At 39.3% G+C, this 13,897-nt stretch overlaps 1 protein-coding gene across 3 annotated transcripts in view; it reads left to right on the top strand.

Annotated features, from left to right (window-relative positions):
* Positions 1-6,738, top strand: part of LOC144755472 (chemokine-like protein TAFA-2) — a 908,084-nt gene extending 901,346 nt beyond the window's left edge. For all 3 annotated transcript variants that reach the window (XM_078644443.1, XM_078644444.1, XM_078644442.1), the window contains one exon: positions 2,708-6,738. In XM_078644443.1, coding sequence (XP_078500569.1) covers positions 2,708-2,719 — 12 coding nt within the window. In that variant the 3' untranslated portion in view covers positions 2,720-6,738. The remainder of the gene's footprint in view (positions 1-2,707) is intronic.
* Positions 6,739-13,897: the final 7,159 nt, after the last annotated feature.

The following is a 13,897-nucleotide window of genomic DNA, read 5'->3' as shown; positions in this document are numbered from 1 at the left end:
GCCATTCTGATTATTAAACTATGAGCCCACCTCTATGGTCACTTTCTCCTAATGCCTCATGATCCTCATAAGACACACTACTCTATTGATGGGCAGCCATATTATAATGCCTTTTGAACCATTTCAAATTGGCTACCCATGAGTGCGCATGCATGGACATGCACAATAGGCTTTTCAGAACCTTTATATTACAGAAAAAACATTCCAAGTTGGCTACCATAAATGCAAACTTACATATCACAACTATTTTAAAGGATTTTTCTAAAACAAACCATTGCAAGATGACTTTGCTTAAAAGAAACGAAAAGCATTATTACATGGCGACGGCACATGCATTTATTATTTTATGAAAAATCACTATAGGATGGCTGCCTTACCTGTAACACGTGGTGGCTATCTCATAATGGTTTTCTATCAGATTAAGAAAAATTATTACACGATTGCTATAGCCATCAGGGAAAAAACAAGAATTGGCAAAGTCAATATATGCCACTGTTGAGACCTATTAGCTTTGCCAATTTGTCTTAATGTGTATTTTAGACCTAGTCTTCTGAAGAGCATGAATGATGGTTTGGTGCTTCAGGTTACTGGAAGAGACTTCCAGAACGCAGTTAGAGCTCTTGAGCTTAGAAGTTCTTAGCCTTAGCCATTCTAAACACCAAGGGGTCCTGGTTCCTCTTTCCGTACTAGAAATGAGTAATTGGGCCAGATCGATAGACATGTGCCCATGCAAGAATTTACAGACAAGGCTGACCTATTTACATTGATTCTTGCATCGATGGGAAGCAAGTCCAAGCTTCTAAGGATTGGAGTTATATGCTCAAATTTTGTGGAGGATGAAATTTGGTTGTGTAATTTAAACCAGTTCTGAGTGTAGTGTGCGCTGATTGGGGCATTTCAGCAAAGGTGGAATGGGTAGGAGAAAAGTGGCAACTATTGCAATTTTTTATGTAAGGAAATATTTACAAAGATGAGTTCAGAGTTAAGCCTAGGGAATTCCCAATCAATTAAACACAAACTGTTGGCTTTTTAAACCAGTTGACACTTTTTATTCATTTCGAAATTACCTTCTCATTTAATTGAGCCCAGGCGTGGTACTCAATCTCCCGTTGCTGTAAGCAGTTAAACTATACATTGTTTCTCTGTCCATCTGCGAAGGTACAAGGTAAGAACCTGTCATCTCCCCATACAACGGTTCTAACAAATGGCAACCCAATATAGATATCCACTTCAGAAGATATGACATGTACTCCTGTCGTCCCAGTTCTCCTTTACTGAAAGGGGAAACCTTGATGAACCTTGATGACCCTCATATTTAGTAGACTTTTACATTTATATTTGAAGTTGCTACATAGTTGTTTTAAAGGTCTCGTGCATAATACAACAGGGACAAATAATGATAGCACTGTATTTAACTTAGGTCTATTTACCCATTGTAGAGCATTTGGCAGTCTATCCCTTCTCTCTCACTAACTCCCACAATATGATCTGGTGCATAACAACCATTCATTTCAGTGATATAATATCTGGTCACCTGGTACACATAAGGTGTCCTGGAAAAAATAATCTCAATCTTAGGAAAGCACAAAGTGCTGTACATTTAGAATCTCAAAGTTCAAATTGACCTTGACAGAGCGAAATGGCCTTATGAAGAATACTTTTTGATATATTAATTGATTTATGAGATGAGAATTTTGAGGATGTGGGGAACCTAATGAGTAACCAAAGGGCACTTAATAATTCTCGGAATATTATGCATGCAGAAATGGAAAAATTGATCAAAGCTCAACATGCCACTTTTTTGATCAAAAGAAAAAAACGAGGGTGTGAAGGCATAGGAGATAACAACATCAATTAAAAGAGAGCCAGAAGAAAGTCATAACGGGATGAGTGGTGTGCAGTTATAAAATAATGCCAGTAAGAAAAATGTAAAACCAAAGGGGATGATGGACAGTGTGTTGAACATTGCAAGCAAAAATGTACCATTGAAAAGAGACACAGTATGGAAAAAAATGACATGACATTGAAAGGCATTATCAGCAAGACGGGCATTGGCTATTAAAACATGGGATGTCTGACGACATTTTCAATAAATAAAATATAGTTAAAGGAAAAGCAGCCTACAGAACAACATAAACTCGAGGAGAACCCAATAGCCATTTGAGGACCGGCTAGTCGTATTAAAAAATACAAACACTAGAATGCATTATTGAGTGAGAATGGGGAAAAGTAAATTAAATGCACAATCATCACTAAGAGAACGGCAAAGTTTATGCTACCACATAGACCAAAGTCAGAAAGGAAAAAAAAGAAAGGAAAATTATATGTAATCGTATGGAGGGGCAAAGTTCTTGATGACATAAAACTTGTTCTCAAAACATGTTGTCCAGGACCTAGTGTGAGTCTGTATGTTGAGTGTTGTATGTATGAATCATGGAGGGTGTTTAACCACTTGGATGCTAAGGTGTTTTATGGCTTTGAATGTAATTTCCATTGAAGTCAATGGAAACTCCATGACGAGCTGGGCTCGTCATGAGCATCGAAGGGGTTAATGTTTATGAACCCAAGTAGCTATGTTTGTGTACGCTCAGAGTAACAAAGTGCTATCAGAATGAAAACGGTTTTGCAAAACATTTTTAAATGTTCAATTTTAAAGACTAATCCGTTATCCACATGTAAACTTACAATCTTATTTTTTATTTCACAGGTCACTCGATAGTTGCTGTGGAACAATGTACATAAAATATACATTTAACACATGGAAGTGGTCAACACATTAAAGGCCCTTTAAGGAGATGGTTTATTTTTCATGGAGCTTTAAGAAGAGGTTTTTCTTGCATCAGTACTAACATTACGTAGTGGGAGACCATTTGAATACGGAAAAGCAATGGGACAAATTCTGAGAGAAGAAACATTTCTTTGTGTGAACATTCTCCATCAGATTACTGCGCCATAGCACGTTTAGAAGGAAATGCTTAACTCCTGCTACAGTGTGGTTTGACTAATCCTTTGCAGGAAAAGACATTGAACTCTCGGGGAAAGAGTGGAGAAATTGATCTCCTAATGGTGATGTTGATGCAGCTACCAATGAAGTGAATACTCTGTGGAGTTCAAAAACAAAGACTATTACTAAAGTTAGACTAATGTTTTTATAATACAGCTGTATATAGCTCTCATTCCCCATCCTGTTCTCAGTAGCCTGGGTATCATGTCGATAAACTTACCAGCATTTCTTTTCACCCAATCACATGAAACTACCGAGCCCATTGGTTGAAAATCAAACATTTTGAAATATATAATTTCAGTGAAAATTACACAAATAATGTATGATATTATTCTAACAGGTTTGCTGGTTGCATTTGCTTACTTTCTGCTCAATATGACACATACAAGCATCATTGTTTGGAAGTTCAATGTAAAAGTTGTAATTTGATTTTTGGTCGGGCATTCATTGTTAACAAAATTTTGAAAGAAGCACTACGATGGTGATGAGTATATCTAATATGAAAAATGTGTTGAAGAATCACATAGAAAGATCTGAACTTGCTTACCAATTTCTACATTCGTTTTCGTTTTTTTTAAGCCAAGAAAACATGTCTATCGGCCTTTATTTCCTCTGAAGAAATTGCAATTCAATTTAAATTAATTAAAATGACGTTGTCATTACAATTATTCTGTTATGGTAACAGTAAATGAACCTAGTAGTCAATCGGCTGGCTGGAAAGCATTGTTTTCTCCTTACAGTGCTTTACATGAGTTTCTGAATCTGGAAAATTGAATATGTCCGTATTTAGAGTCAGAAGTATTGAAAGGTATGTATGCAGAAAGGAGACATTTTTGTTGAAAGTCGCTCGTAAAGCCATTGTCATAAAATAAAACGTGTAAAGCTATTGTTTTCAAATATTTTTCAATGCAAGTGTATAAGCGTACTTTCTCAGTCAGTGCCATTCGTCCCCTCCTGATTTTTCCTTCGTTTTATTCATCCACATCCTTTACAGATTCAGGTAGCTCTGGCAAGTCATGCTGAATGAAGCTTATATGTGCTCAAGCTGAGTCATGTCTTTCTTTTTCTTAACATTGGGGCTCCATGGCATAATTGGAGTGCTTGGAGCAAAATGGGGAGCACATCACACTCATGTAGTACCCTCTTCTGAGCCGAGTCCCTTTCTAAATAGCGTAGATTAGAGCACAGATCACGGTGAGTGGATCTGTAATGGTGGCAACACGGTGGGGGTGGGAGAACAGGTCACAACTAGACATTTAGGAATGCACAAAGAGGGCGCAGAAAAACAACAAATAATAGCGGGAGTCCTCAAGGGCATACAATACAAAAATGCACATCATGTATAATTGATAACCGAATAAATAAGAAAATGGTATGTATATGCGAGAGGAAAAGGAGGATGTAAGAATGAATTAGTGACTCGAATATAGTTAGGGAGTTTCCTAGAAAAGGAGCAGGAAGCATGGAAACAGGACTGGGTTTCTCAGAAGTAAACAAAACATAGATAACAATGAGATCCGGTCTAAAAATCTCTTATTTTAATTATAATAAGGTGAAATCAACAACCACGGTTTCAAATGGATTCACATGTTTGAGAAAAAGTGCTTCCTTCTGCATTTTAAACTTTCTAAAAGTTTACAGATATAGAAAAATGCGACTTTGTTATTTATTAAACATAGAAAGATGCTTACGATGAAAATACCTTACTGGGCATATATCAATAAAATATGGGGGCATCATGAATGTGCATAAAGGATAAAGAGTGTCGATTCACCTCCATACATGCCTCTTTCTGTCTTCATCTTCTCACATTTTTTTTTGCGTGATTTAGCATTTGGCTAATTCAGGGAATCCACCATAAAATATCAGGTCGCCCGTCCACCAAACTTTTAGTCCGTCCATTTAGATGTGTGCAAAGCACCCGATTTCCGAGGGTGGAGACTCAGCTGTCTGCCACTTTTCTCAATGTATGTCAAAGTAGTACGCTAACATTAAAACATTAACAAATCACATAGAACTAAAAAATAAATTAATCTATTGAAAATACTTTCTTTTGCCTTTTTGTGTCGCTTTTTAATGATATATTTGTAGAAACAAATATATGAAATAAAGTTGCTCTGTTGCTGATGTGCTCTTATTTGTCCTTCCCTGTTGTGCATTTATTGTTTAATTTCACGTGATTTGTTATTTTTTTAATATTAGACAACTCCACTGATTGGTAACCTTGTTGCTTATTTGGACCATATCCAGCCACTGTCGTCAGTTTTTGGATAATCCCTCTTTTTTATATTAATGGTTCAGCAGAAGGCTAGCACCATGCATGAGGCATCCACTTGGCAAAGCATCAGCGCCTTCAGCAGATCTACTGGAAATACATCTAGGTTGCTATATCTTCAGTTCCATTTTAATCACCATCTATTTACATTAATTGAGATTAATGTCATCCAGCACATGATGAAATCTATGAATTGTACGGTATTCAAAATTTACACCAATGATAGCGCAACAATGTTACATCTTGAAACAGAAATAAGCACAAGAATTGCTTTACAATTTTCAATTTTTAAAATTCTTACTTCTGCCAGATTCATTTGCCTTCTTAGTTCAGATTCATGTTATGTTTACCAGTGCGGTAATTTTCTAGTCTAATGAATATTCTCAATCCTAATTCCAACAATTTACACACGTAACACTTCTGCATATTGATCATCTACGATTTTAGATCTTGTTGAACCTAGTTAATTTCTCATGTAGTCCACTTGTTATAAGAAATATCCAGCCCCCTAAATTCACAAGCTGCTAACTAGCTAATAAATAAATGCCTAATAATGCACTAGCCTGTACAGACTAGGAGCAGTAGCAATGTTCTAATTTGTCTCATAAACCTCAATGCCCCCTATCGTGCAGGCTGTTTCCCTATCAAATATTATCATTGAAGCACTGCCTTTCATGTTTCCTTTCCCTGATACCTTAGGTGAAAAACGTTGCTAAATCTATAAAACTGAACAGTATTCCGACAATCTATATTACTCTTTCTGCCTTTAAATTTCAATGGTAGTGGCTCTCCACGTGACTGAAACGTGTAAGTCAAAAGAATGTTTTTGAAGGAATTTTGTAGTGCAGTTTGCATATTTGGTCACTTGGTTGACCAGTGGTCAGAGGCAGTGTAGAGTCCAAGACATTTTTTGATACAGCATTACAAAAGATATAGTAGATATAAACAAGTGTAATACTGAACAAATAGTTGTGATAATAGAAATCTATTAACTGGAAATCGTGATGTATACATTTTATGTAGACAAACGCCCCTACACTATCCATACTTAAGTATGTTGCCTATGTTAATTATCAGACACATACTGTATTACAAATTATCTTCTTTCAAGCAGGTGCTTAAGAGAAAACACTTTTCCAAGTGGAACTGTGTTCTCATCTTGTCCCAACATTTTATATTCATTAAAGAATAATCAGCATTTCACCAAGGATACACATTTAGATAAGAAGTGTGTCTCTAACTAAGCAAATTTAGGTTAAAGACTTACAAATGTGATGCGGAATTTCACATGATCATGTTAGGTGCAAGGTTTCTCCAGGAAAGCCTATGTGCAACTTTATGTCATACAGATTTTGTTATCTTAATGTTTTTGTAAAAGGGTATGCAATACCAGCTTTCTGATGCTTTCAATGTAAATATCCAACTGTGAAATAATAAATCATTTTAATCTCTGCATAAACACTTTGGTTTGTCATTGATGAAGTTGTAGTTAGAATTTTGCTTTTCCAGAATGTTAGAATATCGTGGACATAAATATCATGCTGAAAAAACTGTGATAACCAAAATATTGACTACCATAAAATTGTCAAGGTATGTATATCTGCATACCTTGTAGATAACTTCTGTCTGTCTGTCTGTCTTTCTATCTATCTATCTATCTATCTATCTATCTATCTATCTATCTATCTATCTATCTATCTATCTATCTATCTCTTTTTATGCTTTAATTTACATTTTTATTTTTCACTGAAAACATCTGTTACAAGGATGTTATAGTTAGGTTCAGACTTCACTCATACAAAACCAGTAAAATTCTGCAGTTATTGTTACCTGAGCTAAGTATATCTTATACACCACAATTCACTGCTTATGACCTCACATATTACATTACTCATTACATGTTCAGTGACATCACCGATGACATCTCAAATGACATCATCCACAGAGCCACTCACACATCCAATCACACACTCACACAAAAGCTCATACACCCACTGACACACCCATGCAACCATTCACACATCCACTCAATGATTCATTGAGCCACTCACACACCCGGTCACTCACCCATACAGCCACTTATATACCCACTCACGTCCCATACATGTACTCACATAGCCACTCACTCATCCATACAGTTACACACCCACATATTCAAAGTCAAAGTCAAATTCAACTTTATTCGGTGCAAGTAAAACCACCATAAAAGCATATTATTCAAGGAAAATCGATCCTACATAACATTATAATTAAAAATCATTGAAATAGCAGGTTGTATTTATACAAGCTAAAAAATGACAGGAATTAATTCTAATGCATATATAATATCTAATGCATATATAATATAAAAAAAGAATGAAACTGTTATAAGGCCGCCATTAGGAGATGTAAACAATTCGAGTTATTGTGCAATAAGTTTATACAAAATATTTAATTATGATTGGTAGTGCTGGTGCTTATTTAGTGCCTAGGGATACGTAAAGTGCATAGTGCTGCATCTCATCTTAATACATTGTCTAGTCAGCACAGTAAATCATAAGTACATGAGATTACATAAAGTGCTAGTGCATTTTCATTTCAGTGTAGATACTAAAAATGAGAGAATCTAACACTTTTCATCCATTGTTTCATATAGTAGTGCATCCAAATGTGTGTAATCCTTTCTTTTTCTAATTGCAAGTTACACATATCGGATCACAGAGTTTATGATTTTTAGGTTTCCCAGACTACAAATAAAATTGAAAGCTTGTTTGTAATTAAAAAGCCTATTCATTAAAAAAAAGGGGCTTTAAATTGATTTCCGGATATCTCTATAAAAACTACAAAACAGACAAAATGCAACGTGGACTGTTTTGTTTTTCCGTCACACAGGCAATTTGGTAATTTATAACCCCATTTTTCCATTTTTGGGAATGCAAATAAAAAGTGTAATGTCCCCATCCTTAATCTGGTTAAATAAAATCTATGTTGGATGTTTCTAACCAGCGTTAGATAAGGCTGTAACATCATCGTAAGTCGGCGTTCGCAATAAGAGACAACCCTAGGTTTTTGGGTGGCAACCCTATTCCTTTCGTTTTCCATAATCTTTAAATATTTGAGATTCAGTTTACTTTTCCCTAGCTCTAAAATAGATGTAGGGTTCCATTTGTCGATTTCGATTTTACAGCATGTTAGCAGATTAAAAATGTGCTCTAGCCAAGGCATTATTGCCTCCCCATATGTATCATGTGCGAAATGCGGAATCCTGTCACCGAATTCCTCACAGTACCCACAGGGTTCTTCAACTTCATAGGCACACTTAACACAGTTAAAATCACCCCCCAAAGTAAAACGAAATCCCCATTAAGTCCCTTCAGAAATGTATCCAAGTAATTTTCAAGTGCTTTGATAACTTTACTTTTTGTGTTATCAAAAATATTGTTATACAAGTTTAGTATATCTATGGCCTGTTTGCCTTTTGAATAAAAATGCAAAAGCTGGTAATATTGTGATGAGACATAAGTATCCCTTAAAATCCAATGCGAGGTGACTGCAATTAGTGTGGCTAGGCCACCTTTCGCTCTGCCCATCCTGCCCATCGGTGCAACCGCACACACCTCTAGTGTTTTCAGCCAATCCTCATCCCTGATCTTATTTTTAATCCCAGCTACATTCCACGTCATAATATTTAAAGGCTCATTTGGATGTATGGCAGGACCACCTATCGATAGGTTACTGGTAAATGGGGGTTCACCACCACCGGCACTAGGCTCGTCCAAAGCCTGTGTCCGGGAAGGTGCAACCGGGTCATCCCTCCAAGCCAGCATTCAACCTAGTCTCTTGGACAGCATCCCCAACACCACACAAATGCCCCTCCATTCCACCATCTTCAACCTGTGTTATCAAATAAGCATTTAGGAGCCCACAGTTTGCAACGTGACCCATATTCAAGGATTTTTTTTAGCAGCCCTGTCTCCCCTTTGTCAATCTATTTCACAACATCTTATCAGTGGTAAGTACCTGTTGTACAAAGGCGCATTTAGTGTAGGGTGGTAACGCATATGTGTGTTGTTATTGCCATAATTAGGCCCAAAAAAGCCCAATAGGATGGCCATTATATAATCAAATTTGTCAGAGTAATAGCCTTTATCATCATTCGAGAAAATGTTCAACAAATCACCCACCAGTTGACAATTTCGAAAATTTACCACTACGCAGTCTCCCGGGCATGACTTTCTAGATTTGCCCACCCAATTGACTCGCCTCAGAATAATAATGTCCTGATATAATTTATGTGCACCAACATTAGAGTTGACAGAAAGCCAGTGAACCACCTGATTTTTCAATGACTCGTACATTTCGCTATGATTCACAGCTAACTTTTGAATTTTATTTAAAACAATAACATATGGGGTAGCCTGGGGCGGGAGATTCAATGTCCATTGTTATTATTTTCTTCTTCAGCTGGCCTATTCTTTCTGATTGATCGCGGAGTTGTAGGTACTCTTATGTGGTGGGGGTGTCATCTTTATCCTCGTGTTTGGCGGATAGTCAGAGCATCCTTCTGTGTTACTCCAGTATTTAGTGTCTGTCTCTGTGTAGCTGCCCCAATTTTGATGACGGAATCGATTTTTCCTTTTACGTTCTCTAATCTGTTTCTGGCTGACAATAGTGGGGCAGGGTGTCTTGCTCACCCACATATTCATCTATACAACCACTCCAATGAACAGTCTCACCCATGCAGACTCTCTACAGAACCACTCACTCACCCATACAACCACTCAAACACCTACTCATATATCCATACAACCACTCACATGTGTACTCACTCACCCATACAGCAACTCACATAGAAAATCACTCTCCAATACAGCCACTCACACACCCAATCAATTAACCAAGCACCCACCCCAACAGCCACTCAGTCACCCATACATCCACTTACATACACAGTCACTCACCACTTCAACTAGTCACACAGCCACTATCCACTGATACAGCCACTCACAAATCCACCCACAGATGCATACTGCCACCCACACAGCCACTTACTCACCCATACAGTTACTCACATACCCACTGATTCACCCACACAGGTACTCACACACCTCCTTATGTGCCCATACACCCACTCACACACCCACTCACACACCTATACAGCCACTCAGTCATCCACTCACACACAGATACACACAGTCAGACAGCTACCACATAATATATGTTAGAAATAGTATCACTCATTAGTAATACACAAAGTATAGTCATTTAGCAGTAGCAGTACCTTAGCATATATGGTTAACATTCATAAACCTTTAGAAAACAGTCCCAATCACTGGATTATGTCATAAGTGATGCCACCAGTGATGTAATTTGAGATGTCATGAGTGATACCACTGCCCATGTAATGAGTGATGTAATATGTAACGCCATAAGCAGTGCATTGCATTGCGTAAGTTACAGATAGCATAGGTAACTAAAACTGCTGAATTTCACTGGTTTTGTACAAGTGAAGTCTGAGCCTCATTATAACGTCCCTATAACCTTTGTTTTTTTCAGTGAATTTCTAGTTTTTTTAACATTAAGTAAGATGCAGATCACAATGCACGGGAGAAGGGTTGGACACAAGGTTGGGCTGGGCCTGCCGTTGTGCTGCCTTCACCCAAGCTTGCTGCTCCGGCCCACCATTCTCCTTGCCATCCATTCTCCAAGTCCAAGCCCCTGCTCACTCATTCCAGCCCTGTGTTACCATTGTTCTGCCACTGCCCTTCTTGCATTCCTTGAACAATTAGCTGGCTGCACCTTTCACCTCCTTCCTACCATCTGTTGTCTTAGTCCGTGCACTGGCCCCCTCCCTCCTGCTCTGCATGGTCTAATGTGCTGCCACTGCCCTCCATTTAGCTTGATGTCACTGTCTTCCGTTGTCCAATTCTATGACCCATCATTGCCCTCCTATATAGCCTATGGGCTTAGCTTGCTGCCTTCAGGTTCCATGAAACTGACACTGCCTCTTCTATCTACTCAGAGTGTTCTGATGAGCTGCCACTGCCCCTCCCACTTGTTTAACATGGTCAGATGGCTGCCACCTGTCTCTGCCATTTGCCTTCTGTCTATCTGACTCCCAAGCCCCTATCCCATTCCTCCTTCCCTCCATGGTCTATTTTGCTGCCACTCCCTTCTGCCCTCCATGCTCTGTTGTGCTTCCTGCCTGCCTTACATGGTCTTTCGAGAAGGCACACTCCCTGCCCTTTCTTGTCTGTGTTTAGCCCCTCCCTCTTCCTTCTGGTCTCAATGGTATTTTGTGAAGGCTCCTGCTCCCTCCCTCTTGCCCACCATGGCAGTTGTGCTGCCACTAACCCTCCCACTTGCAATGCATGGTCTTCTGCGCTGCCTCAGACCTGCCTATGTGTGTTCAGCTTTCTTTCCCTGACCCTCCCACCTTCCCTCCTTTTTCTGTGTGTATCCTTTTATAGTCTTGCTGTTGCCCTCCATGGTGTGTTATGCTTCCAGTGCCTATGTGGCCTGCCCTCCACAGTCAGCTTGCTGCTCCTGTCCTGCCCTTTTGCCTCCTGCCCTCTGTTTTTTATGTGCAGACCCCAATACCCTCCCTCCTGCCCTGTAAAGTCTATTGTTGTGCCCCTGTCTTCTCCTTCCTGTCCGGTATGGTCAGCTTGTTACCCTTGCGTCTTTCCCTTCTGCTCTCTGTGGTCCATGTGCATGGCCCTGTCCCCTACCTATTCGTTTCTATGGTCCGTTGTGCTGCACTGTTGTCCAACTTCCTTTCTGTGATATATTGGGCTGCTGCAACCCCTGAGCCCTGCCTAGTAAGGTCACTTAGGTGCCCCTTCCCATCTCCCTCCTGCCCTCTGTTATCCAAGTCCATCTCTTTACCGCATTCCTCCTACCCTCCATAGTCCAATGTATCATACTTGCCTACATTTTTAACTTGGTAAGAGGGAGATTTTGCAACACAAAACCGGGTAAATTGTTTTTACGTATTGCCTTACGTTGAAAAAGAGGAGCTTTTATGCAGTAGACAGATAAAATAAAGACCTTTGGGTTTAAAACCATCGGGAGTCTCCTGCCTGAATCAGGTCCGTTGGCATGTATGGTTGTACTGCCACTGCCTTATCATTCCGCCCTCAATTGTCTGTTATATTGCCACCGCCTCTCTTTCCTGACCTGCATGGTTAGTTTGTTGCCCCTGCTCCTCTTTCCCCTGCCCTCCATGATTTGTTGTGTTGCGACTACATCTCCCACCTGCCCGTATGGTCAACTTGTTGCCCCTGCCCCCTCCTCCCTGCCCTCAATTATTTGAGTCCATGCCCCTGAACTCTCCCTCCCAACAGTATTCTATTTAACAATTACATTGCTTACTTCTATATTTATTACAAAAGTGTGGCATGCCTGATGTCATCTTTGATGTAATGAAAACTGCAATAGCTAAAGCATTTCCACTACAAATTATAAAAATGAGAGGGTCTTATTCTCATAGAATTTCTAGTAAGTGCTTTAAAAAACTAAAATTAGGTCATATTTTCTGAGTTTTCAAATAGCGACAAAGCATTTTAAAATTATTTACTATCTATGTTTTTTATCCAGTTGATCGCTTGATTACATGTTAAACTTAGGGGAGAGGATATGATGTTAAGGCCAGAGCTGCAGACTATGCAATTAGGGCTATGTCTGAACTGGGGTGGCGTGGTGAGCAAAATAACGATGGCTTAAATCCAGATCAGACTTGTGAATTCATTTTGATCATGTGATCAGGATTTAAAACAGTAGAGTAGTAATCATCTATATTTAGGGACCCACGAAGGTACAGCAGTATCTAATAAAATACATTTTAAAAGAATATTTTTTTAATCATTTTGAAAAAACGATGCATCCTGCTCAATGCCTCCTAAGCAAAAATGCCATGGAAACGTGGGATACCTTCATTACTGAACAATGCCTCAACCCCTCATCAAATCCCAAAATCTCCACCATCTTTCACAAAGGCTATAAGATGATACACCAGAATCACACCAACAAACACGGCGGAATATGGTCATCATCTTCAGGGAGACCATCTGATGCACTGTCAGCAACGACAACCCTCATGGAACTCCTCAACTTCCATTTACAGAGCAAAACTAAGATCACAAAAAGAGGCACCCTCACCCAAGATAACAAAAAGAGGCCCCCAGATCCCCAACATGTTTTCTGTGATGTCATATCCAATCTCATCATCCCCCTACCCATCGACTCACACCACTACATACCACTTAGCGACTTCAATTTCCACATTATGACCCCCATGACACCAACTCCATCACCCTCCTTGAGAATCTGAACAAAAGAGGCCTTAGCCAACTGGTCACTGAACCCATGCACAAAATTGGATGCACACTCAATTCCATCTTTACCTCCAGTGACAGAGTCAAATTCACCCATGTCACTCAATTCACCTGGACTAACCATGTCCTGGTCCCTGTCACCATCTCTGACCACCAGCATACCACCGCCAAGGACCGCTGCACCCCACCGCAGCTGGGGCAAGGTAACCGAGACTCAGTGGACACAGACCCTCAGCACCACGCAACCCAAAATTTCAGAAGGCCTTGACCAGCCTGTCCAGAATGTCCTTGATCACCAAATAC

The sequence above is a fragment of the Lissotriton helveticus genome, chromosome 5_1 (assembly GCF_964261635.1).
Source record: "Lissotriton helveticus chromosome 5_1, aLisHel1.1, whole genome shotgun sequence".
Lineage (NCBI taxonomy): Eukaryota > Metazoa > Chordata > Amphibia > Caudata > Salamandridae > Lissotriton > Lissotriton helveticus.
Note: the sequence above shows the minus strand (reverse complement) of the source record. Positions and strands in the feature narration are given on the sequence as shown.